General features: G+C 33.2%; 1 protein-coding gene across 2 annotated transcripts in view; it reads right to left on the bottom strand.

Annotated features, from left to right (window-relative positions):
- LOC124531050 (voltage-dependent L-type calcium channel subunit beta-2) overlaps positions 1-20,041 on the bottom strand; it is a 157,623-nt gene extending 137,582 nt beyond the window's left edge. Inside the window, exons 1-2 of one of the 2 annotated variants that reach the window (XM_047105476.1) lie at positions 19,878-20,041; positions 16,150-16,256 (exon numbers count right to left, since the gene is read on the bottom strand). In XM_047105476.1, coding sequence (XP_046961432.1) covers positions 16,150-16,218 — 69 coding nt within the window. In that variant the 5' untranslated portion in view covers positions 16,219-16,256; positions 19,878-20,041. Of the gene's footprint in view, positions 1-16,149; positions 16,257-19,877 lie in introns of those variants that run through there. The other variant, XM_047105487.1, reaches the window with a different exon arrangement.
- Between the last annotated feature and the right edge of the window lie 2,717 nt (positions 20,042-22,758).

Genomic DNA, 22,758 nt, shown 5'->3' with positions numbered 1-22,758 from the left:
TTACATATTAGTTTAACATTCTTACTTTCATTAAATACGAGCAAGATCATGATAACATACAGTCAAGTGGGAAATAAAATCGATTTTTTAAAATACTTAAACTTCATAAATCCTTTCCTATAAACTTTTTTGATGAACAAATTAAACTAAGTTACACTAGTTAGGGGGATAAATTTAATAAAATTAAAGTATTTTTTAAATTTGAGCCAACGCGAGTTTGTACATACAAAGAAGGCAAACATTCATTAGACATCGGCAGATTTCCTTCACCGGGAATAAGACAAATTAACAACACAAATCAAAAACTTGAAAAATCAATCAAACATAATCTTCGGTTAAGAACCCCCTAGACACTCTAGACACTATATAGATCAGATTTATACCCAAACTAACAAAACCGCTGGCACGACGTAAATAAAGTCACGGAACGAACACGACATATGACCCAAATTCGTACTATAATAGTAAAACGCTAAAATATTTTAACACCCCATATATGTTTCAAGCAATATAATACTAAACGCTCGCCGCTGGGATTAACCACGCAAGTGCCGTAAAAGGCTAGAATTATAATCAAATGTACTTCTACATATCATTTTTATCGTAATCGACGGTAAACGTCCTATTTATTGATAGCTAGCGACTAGCCTTGGCTTCGCACGCGGGCAATGCTAATAAAAAATATACTAGAAAATGTCTTCATTTACAACGTTCACAGTTTTCAGTCAGTTCAGTGCCATCATGATGCCATTAAATGCATATTAGATACTTGATTGTATAAGGATTCATTCTGTACCTATTGTTTAAAAACGCTTCGTAAATTTGTATTTCTGCTAAAATGTAAAGTGTAAAAATAGTTATTGTGGGTTATAATATTTAAGATAAATGTAGTTTGAAGGATAAGTGCAAGTGTTACTCATTAACAGTTGAGCCTCACAGGGACGTAATATCTCAGCTTCCAGATCTTAGAGGCCCATTATTGATGCAATTTCTATAGGTTATACTAGTCACCAGGTTAATTTGCCAACCCTTCTACGATACTATAATTAAGAAAACTGGTTCTTTCAGAACTTAAGAAATTAAGAAAAATCATTCACGGAAACATCGAACTAAGAACGCGATGATTCATAAACTCAAATGAAGCTCAAGACTCATGGTGCTGCTTGTGTTGAGGTTGCCTTGTTTTGACCACTGGATAGCTACTGTTCTATAAAACATATATATTTGTTTCTACATTTAAATTTTAAAATCCTAATTAAAAATATAATTTTTACTCTTATACATATATCCTTGTACAGAAATACATACATCCTGGTCGGCCTAAACGTACCTATCGACGATATATTTTATAGCACAACTTATTATGAATACTCATTAATTAAAATTACACAATTACATAAAGGTCAATGTTTCTTTATATATTTATACAACAACAACGCTCTATGGCAGAACAAATTAAATTGTTTTAAGAACCCGTATCTAATTTTTGGGGTTCCTTACTCAAAGGGTGAACCTTTACTACTCCATATATCTACCAGAGTTATAATTTGAAAGAGTATGAGCAATTATTATGTCAAATAGTAATAACGAAAAAATTTAAGTCAAAGAAATGTATGAAATTCTTAATGCTCAAGCCGAGATATGGATTTGACTAGTTTTATTTCAATAAGTGAATCAAGAATAATTGCTCAATCAATATCAGTAATTTCATAAAATATTACACTGTATAAATTTATCGTTACAATATATTATATAGAAGTAATGTTCTGTATGTGAGTAACCTGCATTTCCCTTTAGAACATAGGAAAATACAGAACAGCAATTCTCTATTTATTATGGTCTTTTATCGTTAATTTTAAAACAAAACTAACTCATATTCAAGTAATTCGTACTATAGTAATTATAATAACTTCATAACAAATCACTTTTAAGTAATATTTCATATCCGTTACATCATAGATGAATTGCGGCAAACAATATTATGTATTTGGCAAATTTTTATGCAAATGTTGGCACAAATTTTGTTATAAAAGTTGGCACAAAACGTTGTCACCGCTGGCCGATCGATTAACGGTCCTCATGCCAATAGATTCAATAGCGTCCATGAATAATTCATAGTTACAGAACCGCAGATCGTCGGCAAATCGAAACGGGCTTTTTTATTATTATTTTTTCTATTAAATTCAACTCCGGCCACACCTTTCTATGAATTAAATCCAATGGCTCAACAGTCGAAGGCTTAAGTCATGTTTTAGGTCAACAGTTCAAATCTTTTCTACGACACTAATAAATGTCAAATGAAACAGAATGACTTCTGAACTAAGCCTCATTACTAACTACATAATATAATATTTATATTTGTATATAAATATGTTAATAATGTATTTCTATTTTAATACGATAAAACTAGTTACCATTTTGAATAAACGAATGGAACAGTAAATAATTGGAGAGTAATATTTCGATTGAGTCAACTGTGTGGTGCATTACAGAGTCCTGACCACTTGTCGAAAGTGCAAAAGTAACAATAAATAAGTAGAATAATAAGTAGTAATAAAATGACAAAACAGGCACACGACGCGTCTTTTTTAAAAAAAAATAAGATTGTGAGTATTGAATTTTTAGGAACCTCCTGAGTTTGGGAAAAATTGAACTCAATGCTACGCTATTTCTTTACGGATTGCATACAGATGTGGCAGTTTTTCATCCGCTCACCCATTTTTGTTTCAGTTTTTTTCTTCATTACCGAAAACGAAATGAAATAAAGACATAAAAAAATAGTTGTACTTGCTCGTGCTGTAATCCGCAATACCCGGTTAAGATTGACTAATTCTAGCCAAACTATTTCGTTTTGATTTTGCATGTTTATATAAATCTTTTATACATTTGTATTTAACTAAAGTCCTTGAAAAAAGATTTCGTTTGTCTGTACTTGAGCGGGTTCCGTGATAATTTAGACCAGATCTTGAAGATTATGTAAAAAAAATCTGTCTAAAACGCTCACAGCTCAATTAGTACGTAATATTTTGTTTTGTTTTCTCATTAAGTGAAATGTAATTTCTTTTGAGAAATAAATGTCTTTAACCACAGATCTGCTAGATAGCGCCGCGGTGGGACTAAAGATTATCATTTAACATGTTCGAGGATGAAACGTGCAACTCGTACAGCAAAATTATTATATAATCTAGTATATCGCAAGAGAGCCTTAATTTAACATAAATGATTAAAATTCAACAAAACGTTCATTCATTCGTTCTCGAGCAGACAGCCGGACGCCTAATACATATATATATGTAACACATTAATATAGATTTATAGTGGAAAGTTTAATATTTAGAAGATCAGTCGTGGCGCGGCCATCACATCGGAAATAAAAATATTTTACCACATTCCCCGACAACGCTTTAATTTGTCCTCGTATTTTCTAAAGGATGTGAAAATGAAGAAACGACATGTATTTTACACTCTTATGCATATTTATATGTAAATAATTATCGCTATAATAAAACTAAAATATTTACATAAATATTAAAAAAAATAACGGGGCCTTGTACCTGTTAGATGTATTATAATAGTAAGTAAATGAAAATCCTGTAAACATACTTACTTCTAAGTTGAGGCCAAAATATGTCATTAATGTGCTTAAAGCTTGACGCAATTCAGGATACAATAAAAACATAAAAAATTCAATGGTGCTTCTTGTAAATACTCCACTACTGAGCTAAGGTCTTACTTCCCTTTTGAAGTGAACGCTTGCAGCTTACTCGACGTTGCTGCAATGACTTACATGGTTACACGAGGAGAATGATAAATTCACAGTAAGCGTATGAAAATTCAGTAATTCTGGCCCTCAGACACATTTGTAATTTTTAATGTAAAAATAAATACTAACAACCTAACGTCTTTTATTAGTTACAATGAAAACAACTATGGGTATGAATCGCACAGTACCAGTAGTGTAAGTAAATAACTCAATATCATAAACCTTCATGCAACTTTCAACAATTCTTCAGTCAAGGTCATTATATTTTAAAGTGTTGCTCTGAAATGTTATCTCCACTAGTACAATTCAATTTACAGATTCGCTATTAAAATATAGAGAAAGAAATACAGAGACGTGTGTACGCTTAGAAGTTTTTTACAGATTTGGATGCGGTTCATAATAAAAAGAGTTATTCAAGAAGATAGCTTACACGTATAATACATGTATATTAATACAAAAACCAATAATTTCAAAAAAAAAAAACAGGTAATTTCCTTTTCATTTTCAATCTAAAATTTATATACAGGTCCTTAAGCTAATTAAAAAAATACTTTTTAATAATATAAACAACACATTTATAAGTTTTTAAATCTCTCCAACTGTTTAAACTTTTATTACAGCACATCATTGACTTCTAGATTAAAACATAAAGGGACTGCCTGCTATTGTAAGTCTAACGGACAGTCTACCTTTAGGTAACAAGATCTCTAGATTTTCTAAGTAGAAAGCAATTAAACCCTTTTTACTTCACCAACAGATGCATTTACTAAGTGCGCTTATGAAACTACTAAAAGTTGAAACTGTCAGTTGCGTATATAGATTATTTAGATTTTTATAAGAAAACAAAAGACTATCTTCGAATTCAATCCCAGTTTTTCTTTGACAACTTGCTTTTCAGGAGCGGAGTGGGCCCTGCTCCTTGCTGGCCACATAGACAGTTGTCTACATTGCATATATGGGATGAATTCGCTGTAAAATAAAATTCAATCCGATGATAGCATTTATCAATTTATACAGAGAGAAAGTACTACTTATCCCTAAAGCAATCAAACATTGTCAATCACTCCATCCCTACAATAATATGCACGCGACAGCCAAACATAAATAATCTATAATTAGATTGAGTAGCAGAGAATGAACTCCTTTTATAGACAGAAAACTAAACGTTACTTATCTATATTGAAACTTGACAACAACGATCACAGCTGCGGCTATTTCGTTAGAGCAAAGAAATATATTATGCTCTCGAATCAAAATAATACACTTTGATATGGCAAAGCGAAATTGTGCTCATTAAAAGATTCAGTTGACGTGCAATTAAGATCAAAGGCGTGTGTCAAATGTCTCGCGTCAGACACGTATTACTCTTCGAGAGGCGAGTGGCGAGAGTACGACCCGAAAATAGTGAGAGCTTAAAACAAAACATTACGCCGTATGGTTCGTAGTCGTGAATTAGAGTTTGTTTCCATTGAATGGTGATATTTTGTCAGAACGAAACAACACTGTTTATAAAACTCGAAGAATTTCCGTTAAATATATTAAAAGTAAAGAGCTACATGGCCCAGTGGTTAGAACCGTGCATCTTAACCGACGATTTCGTGTTCAAACCCAGGCAAGCACCACTTTATATATATGTATGTGCTTGATTTATGTTTATAATTCATCTCGTGCTCAGCGGTGTCTAATTTCCATCGAAATTGTGCCACATGTGTATTCTACCAACCCGCATTGGAACAGCGTCGTGGAATATGCTCCAAACCCTCTCTTTAATAGGAGAGGAGGCCTTAGCCCAGCTGTGGGAAATTTTCGAGCTGTTACTTTAATACTTTACTATATTAAAAATATAATTTAAAAAAGGAGTTATTTCTTTTAAGTTTAGAGACTGGTACTGGCAGTAAACATGCAATCCCGTGCCTCAGAAATTACATCAAGCCAAGTGCCACATCTGAACTCTTTCCGGTTGTATCGGTTTTAACGTCTAATACATGAGCATTTAGTTTATTTCTCTTTGATTTTACATGCTATAAAAATATTAGGTTTAAAACTTTTCACTCCATCAAAATGAACACGCTACGTCACGCGTCAATCGAAATAATACGATATTAATAATAGTGTTGCTTACAATGAAAACGATATGAGGAATATTGTATGGAGCAAAGTAATAATGCCTGTTTACAATCAAACACACTCAACTACTCCATTATAACGACAAACAATTGTTGTTAGAAATGTATTTTTAGCTTCGCATTGAGAAGGAAAGGTTTACGACTGTTGATCTCTTTAAGCTTGGTGGATAACATACACAGTTCTTGCCCAAATAACCGAGTTCAAATCCAGTTAAATAAACTAATTTTAAGTGCGTGATATATCCGTATTTACTTTATATTTAACAATTAATAAAACGTAATAATAAATAAAGCATATTATATTACATCTATAGACTCCATAGTATAAAATGAAAAGGCTTTTTTTGTGTTCCTTGGCTGAAAAAGCTACAAATCAATATATGTACTATATTTCGGAGATTTTATTTAGTACATACCTAGTTCATGGTATACAACTTTTGCTGACGATTTTGTTTATTGATAACAGCAAAACTTGAATAAGAATTTCATATAGATTTTATAGTGATAATTTTTTATTAAAAATACATACATAACTAGCTACTAAGATTCTTGCTGCACGTCTCAGTAGAATCTACATTCCGAATCGCTGGTAGCTTTGAATTTAATCTTTATCTTTTTTTCAAAATTTTTATTATGATCCGTTTTGAATAAAATGTATTCTAATTATGTTCTATATTCTACTATAACCCGTTGTCATTTCTTAGCAATGCACTATTATTCCCAACTAAGGTGCAAAGACACATGTGTCTGTATTTCCACTGGATCACTCACGATTCAAATAGACACAGTAATGCTCGACGACGGGTACATTCATTAAAAACGAGCGTACATAAAACCCTACCATCGTTTTTTATAACAAAAAACCCAATTATATAAGCCCTGTTCAAAGTTCAAGAAATTCTAGGAATAAGGATATATAAATCACTTGTACAAATATGACTCATTATCAGACGGATGCTGTTACGTTCGACGTCAGTTTTGTCAGCTATAAAGTTCGTAGACCCGTCATTACGGCGCTTCTACGACACTATCTATGCTCATAATCCCCTCTAATGTATTTAAAACCGTATTAGAATTTTATTTGTTAACATTTACGAATAATGCTAATTTATAAAGCAATTTGATCACTTCCAGCTGTTATTAATCCACTTTTTTGTATAAATAATTGATAGATGCGACTTTCTATGAATTATTTTATTATATTTTTATGATAATTTATGTTGTTTTATTATATTGTGATGAGCTCTGACCGCGATTTCGATAGAATTGACTGCTTTGTTTATGTATCGATTGATTCGCCAGAATAAAAAAATACCTGATGTTAAGATAAATAAATGCAAAAAGAATAATGCCTGCTGTTTCTTGATAATCTGTAATATTCGTATTTTTTTGCCTGTAAAATATTCCCAACTTTAAACCTTTAGCTAGGCTTTGGCTAGTGTGTACAACTTGAGTTCAAGATGAACTATTCATATTATATCATTGAGCTTTTAAGAATTATATACTACTACATACTCTCTTTATAAGCTTGATTTTATAAAAATAATGCAAAGGCTTTTTTTTTCCCGATTTTTAAGAAATTATTTTACTTTCAAACCTTCAATAGAAGTATTTATCATCTATTATAAATAGACTCAGCTCTCTAACATACACGGTACAAAGTTTAATAAACTGGCATTAGTACTTCATTCCTACAATTTGATAATTTTCATGATGCCATGTCCCATAGAATACTTTGGGGCTACGGTCTAGACACACACAGTAAATCTACAAAAACGCGTTCTTTCTAATGTTTGAACTGATGACTACCTTCGGAATGTTTTAAGCAAAGTAAGTATTTACATCCTACAATAATAATATCCAAAAAAAAACAATGAAAACAATAATAATATAAGAGTCGAGATGGCCCAGTGGTTAGAACGCGTGCATCTTAACCGATGATTACGTGTTCAAACCCAGGCAAGCACCGCTGATTCATGTGCTTAATTTGTCTTTATAATTCATCTCGTGCTCAGCGGTGAAGGAAAACATCGTGAGGAAACCTGCAGGTGACAAATTTCATACAAATTCTGCCACATGTGTATTCTACCAACCCGCATTGGAACAGCGTGGTGGAATATGTTCCAAACCTTCTCCTCAAAAGGGAGAGGAGGCCTTTAGCCCAGCAGTGGGAATTTACAGGTTGTTGTTGAATAATAATATCCATAAGAACATTAATTATTTTCATAAAAAGAGTGACAAACATTGCTTAAACACGAGAAGTAGAGATAAATTTGTAACACCAAGTTTCCCACTTCGCAAAGTCAATACATTCCTCTTGAGGTAGGATATTCGATTCTATAATTAAATGCCACGGATAACTAAAGATTCACCAACGAACAAATTCAAAAGTTAAGTTAAACAATGTAAGCCAATCTAAGGCAGGGTGTTAATACAATATTATTTAAACAACATAAAATCAAGTTCATATCATAGCTGAACGCCATCTAGATCGGTCAAGGAATCCAAAATCCCAAAAAGACAAATAACAACCCTATAAATGAACCTGGCTATAAATATGCTAGATATACAGTAACAAATATTTATATAACGAGTTCAAGATAAATGAAACTAGAGGTATTGACCGTTTGTCCGTAAAGATACATACAGTATTTGGTAAGGAACGCAGTAGTTACTATTACAATAGTAACTACTGCGTTCCTTAACAGATCCTCTTTGTTCGTTTTCGTGGAGACTTTAAATTAAATTATAGTATTGTTATAACTCAGGCCCAGTGGTTATAACGATTGCATCTTAACCGATGATTTCGGGTTCAAACCCAGGCAAGCACCACTATATATGTGCTTAATTTGTGTCTATAATTCATCTCGTGCTCGGCGGTGAAGGCAAACATCGTGAGGAAACCTGCATGTGTTTAATGTCATCGAAATTCTGCCACATGTGCATTCCACCAACCCGCATTAGAACAGCGTGGTGGAATTTGTCCAAACCCTTTCCTTATTAGGAGAGAAGGCCTTAGCCCAGCAGTGGGAAATTTACGGGTTGTTACTTTACTTTTTTTTTTACTTTACATAGAAGAACATTATAAGACATAGATTCGTACACATATTTATATTTACATCGGTCTTTTTTATGGTTGTTTTTATCGATTTAAAATAAAACTTGTATTTTTTAATATTGTCACTTCGGCGCTGTTTTATGATCCATTGTTAAACGATAAAAAGTAATATAATATATCCTTATATTTATAGTAAACATTGGTATGAATTTAATTAAAACTAAATTTTAAATCGTGTTTAAAATTTATTGTAGCAATTGGGTTTTAAAAATTAACATAAAATTAAATTAATGCCATCTAATTAAAGCTTTACTGAGAAGATCTAGAAACTCAGGAATTATTATTGTAATAAATATTATTTATACTAAAATAAAACTCATAATAAAAGATAGATTTTAAATAAAGTTTAGTAAAAAGGGACAAGATGGACATACTGAAGACGTCGTGTCCAAAAGCTAACAGCACCACTCACTTTTCACGTGTTTCATTTGCTTTATTGTTCTCGTGCGGCGACGAAGTAAAAAAGTTGTGAGGAGACTTGTGATTCATACCAAATTTCGTCAAACTAGGTTTAGTGTTTAGACAGATAGGGTTACTTTCACATATATAATATGTATTAGTATAGATAATTCGAAAGTGACATCGCGTTGATGCGAACAATCCGCTGTACCATCGGCGATTATGGTCATTTCTTGTAAGCATTATTTAGTGGCCATAAATCTTGGCCGCTCATTAGACCGAGTGTGGGCTTTTACAGTCCGAGCCCATACGAGTTTACTGATTTAATACTTTTTATTCTTCTCGCGGCCATTTTCGTCGAGTTCAATGGTTTAGCTGAGATTTGGATATTAGAAATAGTCGTAAAACGCCATCCGTTAATTGTAGCCATTGTCCATTATTTTATGTTCTTTTAGAGACAAACGATAGGAAAACAGCAGATGTGTATTGATGGTAACTACCAAGTTACCTACTACCAATTTATATTTTAAGTGTTTACTAACGCCCAGTCCGTCACGCATTCAACACGTCAATGACCTTGGAACTATGGTGATCTATCCTCTGTTCCTCTAAATACACTGACTCCCTTATCCTTCAATCCAGAACACAAGACTAAGCAATAGATTTTAGTAGTACCTAGCCTGGCGAGCTTGCAGAAATTCCTACCACCATTTTTAGATATTCGATTTTAGTAATGGTAGGTACCATATTTATATTCTATTATCTATCTCAATAACATGTTTTCAATCTCCATACACATCCTTGATATTTTTCCATAACTCCACTCAATTTTTAAAATAAGAAAATCTGAACCAAATACAAAAATACATTAGAAATGTAACCTTGCTTGAATTGCTACAAAACTGAAAAACGGCGAAGTCTACTCAAATCCGCACAAACGCTTCCCACAAAAAGTTAAAATAGTATCAGGTCAGAATTAAGACTATGATAATCACACAAGACAATTCTAAGAAGTCTTTTTCCTATAAATCTAGAATATTTCACCGCTACATAGCATAACTAATAACAGTAGAACATTTTGATTGTATACAAAGAAACAGTCGGATAACGGCAGCCATCTTGGGCAGCATTTAATTGACTTAGAAAAATGCTAAGGATAATGTTTGCTTGGTTTTATTTTGTCTCGCTGGGCGAGTGTCGGGCGAATTGAACGAACCACGGTTCCGCGATGGGAGCAGAGAAGGCCGGCAGAGTTGACAATAGATATTTATATGATACATTTTAGATTTGTCTGTATGTGTAATCTTCGAAATAATTAAAACAAAAGAAACCATTTCATTTAATACTTTCTGTCTAATTTATATGAGTGGCAGTGTTATAACAGGTGTACTAATAAGATATTTTTGTTAAAAGAGAGAACTCATTGCCAGAAATACAGAGGCATTATATATTCGATAGATGTCACTTATATTTTATGAAAGTTTTTCGTCTCCTGCTCAGCTGTAACGAAAAAGGTCGTTTGTAAATTTGCAAATTTCAGATCATTTGTATCCAAAGAAAATGAGATTAAAATAATAAACTTAAGAGAAGAACTTTGCCCACCAGCGGGAAATTGACGCTATGGTACATAATCTCACTATCATAAACGTAACTTAACTAATTTAGACTCCTATCAGTCCAAAAGACTCGTCACAAAGCTTTGCGCACTAATATCATGAAATGTCCCCTCTATTTCCTCACAACTCTGTAACCAGTAAACAATAGTCAAAACAAAGCGAATTTTTTATACGGCAAATCGTAAGGCGGAATGTAGGCCGTACCGTATAATGAGCTTCGGTGCACGAAATTTATTATACGACGATCTTTCTGAGAAACTACTGAATAATACGGTGGCGGCGGTCGAGGTATGCGGGTTCGGTTCCCGTGTGCCGACCGGCACAGTTATGTTCGTTATGCTTACGTAACCGAGCAAAAAGTCTAATCTGGGCGACGGTTGTAGGTATTAGCTTGGAAATGTAACGGGTTGGATGATATTATACTATTTCGATTAGTTTATTCGATATTTATTTTCATAATTTATAATAAAGCTATATAATTACGCAAGTTTATTTTACACCAAATAATTTACTTATTCGTACCTACATACAGCCGCTGGTTGCGGGTTACACAATATCGGTCGTTGTGGCGATCTTTGGGGGAGACCTATATCCAGCCATGGACGTTCAACGGTTGAAATGATGATGATGATGATAAATTTACTTTAATTGCCTAGGTACCCCAGTGGTCTGCATATAATAAGGGTTTAGATTCCAAGGTTCTGGGTTCAAATTTCTGAGAATTCTTATGAGAAATTATTGGTAGCAGTTATGAATTAGGAAGCTGGAAATTCTAGTCTGTCGTACAAAGCACATAAAGCTGCGTCATGCAAACAAGAAGATAGATGATACGGGAAGAATATTATTATTGTCATTACGCCAAACACTATTTATTACAGCTCATACTCAATACCAAACATTCCTTTGTCTAAACTAGTTGATTCCGCAACTTCACACGTGTAAAACCTATTTTATAACTAAAATCTTTAAGAACATTTATATAAACCGTCATTTCTAACGTTATCCTCATTTAGATTAAAAAAAAGCGTCCATCCACAGGATTCAAACTAGTTTTGGGAAAAGAAAAATCATCGATACAGTTACTTTCTCAAATATAATATTACTTAGTATAGTTAACAAATACAGTACAGTTAATATTTTCTACCTATATGTTGTATTACTCATGCCAATATAACTGGACTATAATATGTATATATATTATTACTAATTTAAAGCAATAAAATGCTAGTAAATACATAAAACGAAAACCCATAATGTGTCTAACTATAATCTCAATAAAACTTGTGACGTCGCAAATTTATTAACAAATTTATTTATGTAATAAATTAAAATTAAATTTCGTGTATCTATATCTTACGTAAAGCACGCACCAAGAGTTCGATGAAAGTGGAATATATAAAATGTGTATACATATTAAAATAACATACTGTATACTATATGCGTACGCACACAGACGCGCGAATGTTGCGTAGATCATTATAAAGTCTAGGCGATTCGCTCTCATTAGCTGCGTCTGCGCATAATGCACAAATCGCGGATAACTGTGGGTCAGACGACCTTGTCCGTTTCACGGAACGGCGCGCGCGCAGCCACGCCCCCCGCCCGCTGCGGGACGGATATCAAACGAGTCCTACTGAACCAAAATGATTTCTCTTAAAACAATATTTGAAGATCATTGTTAACGCTAAACTGTTCGCTAATCTGGACAAGATTACAGAAATTACGTTACTTTAATTGCGTTATAAGTTAAATGAGTCGACTGTACCTACAGTTGCCTGATCGGCAGCACATTCGTCCACTGGTCTGTTTGATGACAAACAATAATATATATACAGAGATTAACCGATTTCTTCGATAACAGTCACAGTGTTAAACTATCGAACATCGGAAAACACGTAAAGTTAGTGGTTCTGCGTTTAATCTCTCACCCGGCGTTTCTAACTGTCCCGTTGGAGTTTGACTAATTAAAAAGCGTTTTTTTTCTCTGTTTTTTTATCATGAAATGGACAGCACATCGTGTGCTTCACTATTTAAATACTTAGTGGTAATCTGTGGCCCTGACTCAAAACAAGTCAACAAACCAGTAAATCCACAACCAAACAACGCTACTTTATGGCGCTGTATTTCAGTCTTAAATGAGTCAGTACAATCACGGTCGCAAAACTGTGGTCCAAATAGATTACACTGAAACTATAAATGAAAAGTACTACCATCTAACGTATTCTATTAAAAAATCAGAACAATTAAACTTAGGGTTGACTGTTTAAGTATCAAATGAATACCAATTTACTTGGTTGTAGGGCTTTGTGCAAGCCCGTCTTGGTAGGTACCACTCATCAGTTATTCTACCGCTAAATAACAGTACTCAGTATTGTTGTATTTTGGTTCGAAGGGTGAGTGAGCCAATGTAACAACGGGCACAAGGGTCATAACACCTTAGTTCCCAAGGTTGGTGGCACATTGACCATGTAAGGAATAGTTAATATTTCTTACAGCGTCATTGTCTATGGGTGATGGTGACCACTTACCATCAGGTGGTCCATACACTCGTCCGCCAACCTATACCATATAAAAAAGAACATTGAAATCTCACGCAGAAGAAAATTAAACATCCGAATCGCACTTAAGTTTCCAATGTGATTATATTTTAAATGGATCACAATTTTGACGCCACCAAAAGGTCAAGCTCCGATACAACCAAACGATGACTCAATCAAACGATGTGATGATCAATTCATTCATAAAGTGACGTCACTCAGCCATAAAATCCGCCATATTTAAAAGATTATTCGTAATCGATTTGTGGACTTAAAACAATCATAACAGCATTATTATTTATTTGCTGGAAAATGTATACAAGCTTATTATTAATAATTATTATTCCATATAAATGCAGTCTGCCTGCCAAATATCAGTAAGAAAAAGATTCAATACAATAACGAAAAATCACCAAAACGATTTACTTCCGTCTCTATTCAAGAACACCAAATGTTTATCCGTAGAACCAAAAAGTTTGATTTATTACACGCGTTATTAATAATGAATAATCTCAGGATTGTTTAATACAATTTTTGTAGGCGTCCTCGAACACTTAACAGTAATGTTTAACGCGATTTCACAAGATTTTAAAATATATAAAATATATAAAAAAATATATATAAAGAACATCAAATTTAATTATTTAACAACTGAGTGCAAATATGGTAACGGACATTTTCCATTCTATCGCGTATAATGTTTTTTTGCAATACAAATAATCTCAACGTTTAGTGTTGTAGATTTCATCTTGCAACATAGCTTGAAGTATTATCAAAAGTATGCATAACCTCTTGGGACTAATTATAAAATTATTTAAGTAGCATGGATTGAATTGAATAAGGCCTTAATGGCTCAATAGTAAAAAGAACTTTTAACAATTATACATATTCGGGTTCCTTGTTCCTAGACCATTATCATTCCCTTTCCTAGCCTTTTATTAAAAAAATCGTTAAACGGTGAAAACATCATTTAAATACTATCATTATTTAAGTAACCTAACTCACATATATGTATTAAGTATTATTATATTCGTATTTTAGTTTCTTTCCATTGAATTATAATGGCCAATGGCCGTATTAACAAGAAAATATTATTAAGAAACATAACAGATATATTACCTACTTAATTCTCAAGAACACATTCAATATAACATATTAGACGGTTACGTTAAAATTATTAACCAATAAAATTACATTTTATCAACGACATTTATAACTCGTCTAAATTATGATTATAATAAACGACGAATTCCTCAAAACAGTAATGCTTGAAGTTCTAAATTAACGGAATAACGGAACCAAAAAGGTCGCATGTCTATGATATGAAATACTTTTTGGTCATTGCCAAATAAACACATGCTATAATCATAGTTGTAATTACGCACGCGAATTGAGAGGATTATAATTGCTCAGTAACAAATAGGATGCTCGGCGTTAAGGCGATGGATATGTAAATATTTTTAAACTATTTTTTTAAATAACATTTTTTTTTCGATTTGACAATGACTTTATTCATGTAAACCAGGTAAATTGAAAACTTTTAACAATATTTTATGAAATATAAGTTTATTTCCATTTTAAATAAATCAATTTTAAACATAGGTAACATTTGTCAACTTTATTATGGATTGCATGTTTGTTTGAATATATAAAGAACTTACTATAGTAGTACATTAATTAAACGAATTTGATACTTTAATATATATTTTACTGTCCTCAGAATGCTACATTCAGCACGAGCAAAGCCTTAATAGTATAACTTCAGATCTATTTCACAGTAGCCTCGGGTGTATATACTACATACTTATATCAGACAAAGAAATAAAGCTTACAGTCACTTCTTTACTTTAAAGTCTGTATGTATGTTGGGGATAATCTGTGGAACTAATTATATACCTATCAATTTCTAAAAAAAAAAATAACAGCACAGTATTCCCGGGTAGAAATTGTATTTATTTTCTATATTATTAATAATCAACTAAATATAAAACCAAACTACCCCTTAAGGAAATAAGTGTGGGTGGTGCAAACGACCGTTTATGTAATTAGAGATTTGTTGTTCCGAGCGTCAATAACTCTAATTGTTGCTACAAACATAGATTGCTTTATATTTTGCAATTAAAGGAATATGGCACGGTCGGCATAACGGATTGCGATGAAATCATAACGCTTAATATACAACATATAAACGCTATTTCGACGATGACTTATATGTATAACGCTATATTATACATTGTTAATTATTTTATTGGTTGCTATTTGTAAGTTATTTGTAAAGATTGCAGCAAAAACTTTTATTTTTATCAAGACCTACTTCACTAAAATAGGGAAAACAAATGAGATATTTATAGAGTTATTATAATGTTTATTCATGTCTAAAACTTATTAAACCCATCGCATAATTCTTCTTATCACCGATTTAGCTTTTAGCAATAAACTCTAGTTTAAATAGGTTCACTGTTTATTAATTGTTACTTACCTAATTAATGTTATGGATTAGCATCTCTTTACTTGGTGGTGGTTCTGAATTGAATGGTATAATCATCATTGGTTATAGTTACGACGGTACTTTTTTTTCAGGTTCAATTACCTGGTGGGGGTGGTGGGAGCGGTGCTGGCGCGGCGGGTCGCGGGGCTCGTGCGCGCGCGCACCGCTCATGCTACGCCGAGGCGCATGCCCGACGACGCGCCACCGCGCTGAAACAAATTATACTTATGATTACATACAAAAATATATTTCCATTGCGTTTTCTAGTATATGTTCAATGATGAAGTCGACATATAATTCAGCCGAGATAGCCCGTGGTTAGAACGAGTATATCTTAACTGATGAGCCCGGGTTTAAACTCAGGCCAGCACCACTGAATTTTCATGTGTTTGATTTGTGTTTATAATTGGGTCACCGACGGGTGAAGGAAAATTTCGATAGAAAACCTGCATGTGTTTAATTTGAACGAAATTGTCCTACAGCTGAATCCATCAAACCGCATTGAAGCAGCGTGGTGGAATATGCTCCCAACTTTCTCCTCAAAGGAGGCCTTAGCGCAGCGGGAAATTTTCAGGCTTTTATTGTACTGTTCTGTACATATAATTGATATGTTAAATTCGGCAGTGTGACCCATTTCACAAGCTTAGAAACATCATAATTTAAACTTTGTTCAATATAAAATCCGCTATTTTGAATTTGTTGCCGGCCCTTATGTTAAACCATTCAATTTCCATCGAGAATAAATAAATACTAATTCAATAATAAATAACAATATCTTGAAATATGTACATTATTAAGTGTGCTGCGCATGCGTTAATACAACTTTCACGGTTCGTTTCGCTCGAATAAAGAAAACTTGAACTAAATAGCTGTAAACCTATAAGACAATTTATCAAGGTAGTTTTTGATATGAACCCGGGCCGGGCATCGAACCGGGAGCAAAGGTTAACTGCGGCGGTTACATTTGAAAGTTGTCATTCTACCTGCGCCCGCGCAGCTTGTGTCAACGCGAACTCTCACGGGGTCAAATGTTTTGGTGACGAAAAATTGTGGTTACGCTTCCTTATTTAAATTATTAATGCTTACTTGGTATTTTTACCGTAAAAATAAATATGTCTTGTCGAAAAATAATTTATGAATCTAATAAGTTATAATGTTATTAATAAAATAATGAACACAAGCAAGCAGTTGTTCGAGTCTAATGTAAGTATATTCAGAAGTATAAATACATATATATATAAATATTAATAATGATACGTTGAGAGATATGGCTTATTAGTTGACATTAAAGGAAAACTTCGTGAGGCAACCTGCGTTTAAATAATATAAAATATATTAGTTTATTTACGTAAGGTCGACTGCCTGTGCAATATGAAGAACAAAACTCTAAGATTACATTTCTTTTACATACAATCATTTTTAGAATTACGTTCGTGTAACGCATTATTCCTCGTCGATATCAGAGCGCGTGCACAAACGCAGGATCCATCACAAAAGCGATGCCGCTTCTTTGCGGCGCCGTATGTAACCACCCTTAAATACTCAAACAACCAAAAAAAAACAAATGACAATTATTTCTTTGAAAACGCTAATCTTTAACTAAGATTTTCCTATTATAAGTTAAAACTAAAAAAAATGAAAATTGTGAACACAGCAATCAAATTTGACGACCTCCGTGGCCGAGTAGTGTGTACACCGGTTTTCATGGGTACACTCCGAGGTCCCGGGTTCGATCCGGCCGAGTCGATGTAGAAAATGGTCTTTAGTTGTATGTTGTCTTGGGTCTGAGTGTTTGCAGTACCGTCGTTACTTTTGATTTTCCATAATACAAGTGCTTAAGCTACTTACATTGATCAGAGTAAAGTATGTTATGTTGTCCAATATTTATTAATATTTATTTATTAAAGCAGCAATAACAATTGTGTAGATACATATGATTTTGATTCAGAAATAAAGTCCACTTGTATCCAAAGGCCTCAAGTGTTCATGTACTTCGTGCTTTCGAAGATCCCTCAACTTTAACGTATAAGTATGTATGAGAGTAAATCATCTATTACATTTAATTCCTATGTTTTCTAAACTGAGAGACGTATTACAAACATATATATAACACGTGAAAATATACTGACGTTTAAATAGATTTTAAACGTCAGTATATTTTCACGTGTTATAAAAAAAAAACTATAAATAGATTTTGAGTCGAGATGGCCCAGTGGTTAGAACGCGTGCATCTTAACCGATGATTGCGGGTTCAAACCCAGGCAAGCACCGCTAATTCATGTGCTTAATTTGTCTTTATAATTCATCTCGTGCTCAGCGGTGAAGGAAAACATCGTGAGGAAACCTGCATGTGACAAATTTCATAGAAATTCTGCCACATGTGTATTCCACCAACCCGCATTGGAACAGCGTGGTGGAATATGTTCCAAAACCTTCTCCTCAAAGGGAGAGGAGGCCTTTAGCCCAGCAGTGGGAATTTACAGGCTGTTGTTGTCGTTGTTGTTGTTGAAATAGATTTTAAACCACGATCATAAATTAATTGTCACGTTATCAATACATCAACAATAATAAATTTTATAATAAAATAATTCCAAAATATAAACAGAATTATGTCACCTCGGATCAGACTGACTAATCGCAATAAGCTCTAAGATTAAATAAATCCTAATATATTAATCTATGTAAATATCATGATAATATATTAATCATTTTATTTACATTAAATATAAAATGAGGTTTTACTCAACCAATAAAAATATATCTTTCAAATTATTAAGCGCCATTTTAAGAATACGCAAGTACATGAAGACGTAGAAATTTAATTAATTCACATCATATCGAACCAACCAATCCTATTATATTCTGATACAAGTTACATAACTAGTTTGTAAATAAAAATATTACAATTAATATCGATATGATAATTTAAAGAAAACCGCTCTAATCATATAGCCGTCTCTTTCTCTCTTATTGACACCTGTCATTTTGACAATAGCTCTAACAACGGCCATCAACAAAGACCCTCTCCGCCCCTCCTCAACCAGAATATCAAACTATAAACGGAGTGTATGATAAGATACCCGCAGGTCAAATTAAGTTGGCGAGGGTACCACTGCATTTGATACTGCACAAATTGTCGGTCAAGGTCGATAGACCTGCAGTGACTGCAACGTTACGTATAATATTTTAATACATTTAATATGATATAATTATTCATTTAAAAACGCGCGAAATATTTTATATAAATACAGATAATATTAAAAAAGCGATTACTGTAAAAGTTTATATTGTTACAAGGATTGTCTTGACAACAACATTGAATATTTTAAAAAAGGCAATTGTAATATACAATTTTAGTATGTAATTTATTACAATTACTCAATTTGACGATGGAGATGAAATTTTTCATTTAAGAGAGTTGTAATTATTATTAAACAAAGATGACGCACGGTACCTTCGTCTGACATGCGCACTAGAGACTTTGCTAATATAATTAGTAACAAAAATAAAATAATACGTTTAAAGGCAACTAAAACATCCATATATGTTAAACCTTATTTCAGGAATCGAATTTAATTTAAAAAATCCTTAAAACGTTTCATAAGTAGACTACGAAATAGGATAACAGCGGAACGATTAGTTTGTATTTCATACAGCGAATACATCGATTTTCTTCACCCAACGCCTATATTTTCAATCTAATCATTGAATATAGAAAATTAGTCTGTAGGTAACACTATCGTTTGTGTTTGTATCACATACACATCGAAATTATTGTATGAAACATATAAACACAACATGCCTTACAAGAAACAATTGGAAAAACTTACACTAAACACGAAATAATCTGTATGTACGACGAAACAACAAAAGCAACGTTCACTACACTATAGTTTTGCACACAATGCTACTTAATGCACTTTTTTACTGAATTTTCACAAGCCCTGAAAACTGCAGGCCATACCACTGACATTTGTCATGTGCGGCAAGGTTTCGGGCGTGTTCGGCAAGATTCGGCAATATTCATGGCGCCTCTATCGCCTCGGCCAGTAGCTCGCGTGCGGTATTGATCGCAGCCTCGGCGCCCGGCCGCCGGCCGCCGGTGGCGCCCCCGCTTGGCGCTAATGAAAGCTGATGGATGTCTATTATTTAGCAACCTCCAAGAATGTACGCAAAATTAATGGTTATTTTATTGATTTATTGAACGCTAAATTGATATTTGATTCGGGAAGCGGACTTTTTGAGACGTGAAACTTGTAAAGTTTGATGATGCCGAAGTTTTCTTTCACGGAACGTAAACATGTAGAATATAGAGATAACTCTTGGGATTTGAATAAGGACCAAAACAAAACGTGATAAGGTTTGAATTTGTGTAGTCAAAAATGGCAAATAAGCTTTGCCTAACAAAACAACTTACTTCAAAGTTTGTAAGCCTAAGCATATGAATGAGTTATGGTACACTTAAAATTAATATATTATTATCTCGTATTTTGTTTCAACTATTTTAATACAATATAGTACCAAACAGATTTATCTACGAATCAAAACGCTTCTTAAACATTTATATTGACCAATAATTGTAAGAATATGTAAATTAATTGAATACATTGACGGTAAATTCATAAAATATTATTCGATTAACACAACCACGCAAATGTATGACGAGATTATTAAATGTGTGATGTTACCAATTATGAAGTTATTAGTCCCTCGAACATATCAGTTGCTAAAAATGTAATCATGTTCAAAATTTCGATGTCCATAGACAAGTCTACTTGCGTTGTTAATGTATTTTTTATGGTATAGGTTGGTGGATGAGCATATCGGCCACCTGCTGACAAGTGTTCACGATCACCCATAGACAATGACGCTATAAGAAATATTAACTATTCCTTACATCGTCAATGCGCCACCAAACTTGGAAACTAAGGTGCTATGTCCCTTGTGCCTGTAGTTACATTTGCTCACTCACACTTCAAACCGGAACACAACAATACTGACTACTGTTGTTTGGGGGTTGAATTTCTGACGGGCTTGAACAAAGCCCTACCACCAAGTAATGTAAAGTAAGTGAATGGACGAACTTTGGATGATATTTTTTCTTTAATAACGATTTTTATTTATAAAAGGTCCTAAACCTATAAATATTTTATCCTCCATAAAAAACGAGCTAACAATTCATAAATATCCCATTTCTGGACTAAGTCCTGGTTTCCTTTTAGAGGAGGTTTGGGGCTCATATCACGCAGTTGATGATGATTTTCATCCGACATGTGCATTTCTTCTAGTGTTGTTACGTTTCACCTCAGAAAATGAGATTATTTAAGGGGTAATAATATATTGAGTGGACAACGATGGTTAGGTTTTATAAGAACAGATTTATAAATCTTAGAGTGCCAGTATCTCTTGTCGAAGGAACATCAAATACCGAATTAAAAAAAAAAGTCAAACGATTAGTGAAATATTTCCAAAAATGTCGTTTTCAATAAGAATTGACGTGATTGGATCGAGTTTCCCGCGTCGAACCGGTACATTTAGATTGAGTGCACTTGTTTTTCACTGTCTCCGCAGCTAATGGCGCCATTTCTCATTTACCCTCCTTGCTTTGGGAGGGCAGTGCGTGTCGAGATATAACTGAGCCATTGGATAACCTATTACAGTATCTATCTTTTGTCGATAACGAATTTCTAACTCTGAAACGAGCCAAATTTGTTAGCTCATTACGATAATTATGTTGAAGTTTGCTATTATTTATCAAATGATTGTTACAATCTAATAATCAAACCTGTACATACTACACGAAATGTCAATAACGCAATTGTTTAGAGGTCGCCTAACGATGTAAAAAGTCGCAGATTCGATCCTGCCTCCTTTAGCTACCAGCTTGAAATTTAGTTAGAGATTAATATGAGTATCAATAATTTATTCAAATGGGGTATTACATTATACAAATAAAAAAATACATTAAATTACACACTTTTATTTTATTACTGAAAAATACCTAAAAAGATAGTGAGTATTTCAAATGTCATTTGTTTTAATATTTATGTACACGACGTTTCAAACATGTATCGATGAATACTGTATGTATGTAGTACATCTCTCAAATAAGTTAAAATAATACACATATTTATGGTACGTACGTACGTAACATTGATATGAAATGGACTAGTATAAACTCTGCAGTTTTTTGTTATTTTTATGTTACGATAAGTTAAGATTAGTCAATGTTTGGCGGTAGAATAATAATTTGCGGGTCGTACCTGTCCAGACGGTCCGGCATGAAACCAGACAGGCTAACTTTATATAATCTTAATATATAGTGCAAAGCGTGGAGTTCGTATTTGAAGAATTAAAAAAAAAAATCTTTACGTATTTGATCTAAACATAAGATAACGGACTTTACCCCCAGGTAACCAGTGAATTTTATGTACTTTATTTACGTTTTCGATTCGTCTCGTATTTGGGCGCGAAAATGGAAAGCTGCATAATATGCATTTGCAATTTCTGCTACATGTATCAGCGTGGTGTACGGACCAGCAGCATAATGCTTCGAGATTTTTTGACAACACCTCAGTACATAGTTTTTTTATCTTTCCTTTTTATAATAGTGGTATAGATTGTTTTTAACCATATTTTTTATAGAAATGTGTTGAATACAAATCATCTAGTTTTAGTTCATATTTGTATATATATGTATATTTAAGCATT

Source organism: Vanessa cardui, chromosome 7 (genome assembly GCF_905220365.1).
Source record: "Vanessa cardui chromosome 7, ilVanCard2.1, whole genome shotgun sequence".
NCBI lineage: Eukaryota > Metazoa > Arthropoda > Insecta > Lepidoptera > Nymphalidae > Vanessa > Vanessa cardui.
Note: the sequence above shows the minus strand (reverse complement) of the source record. Positions and strands in the feature narration are given on the sequence as shown.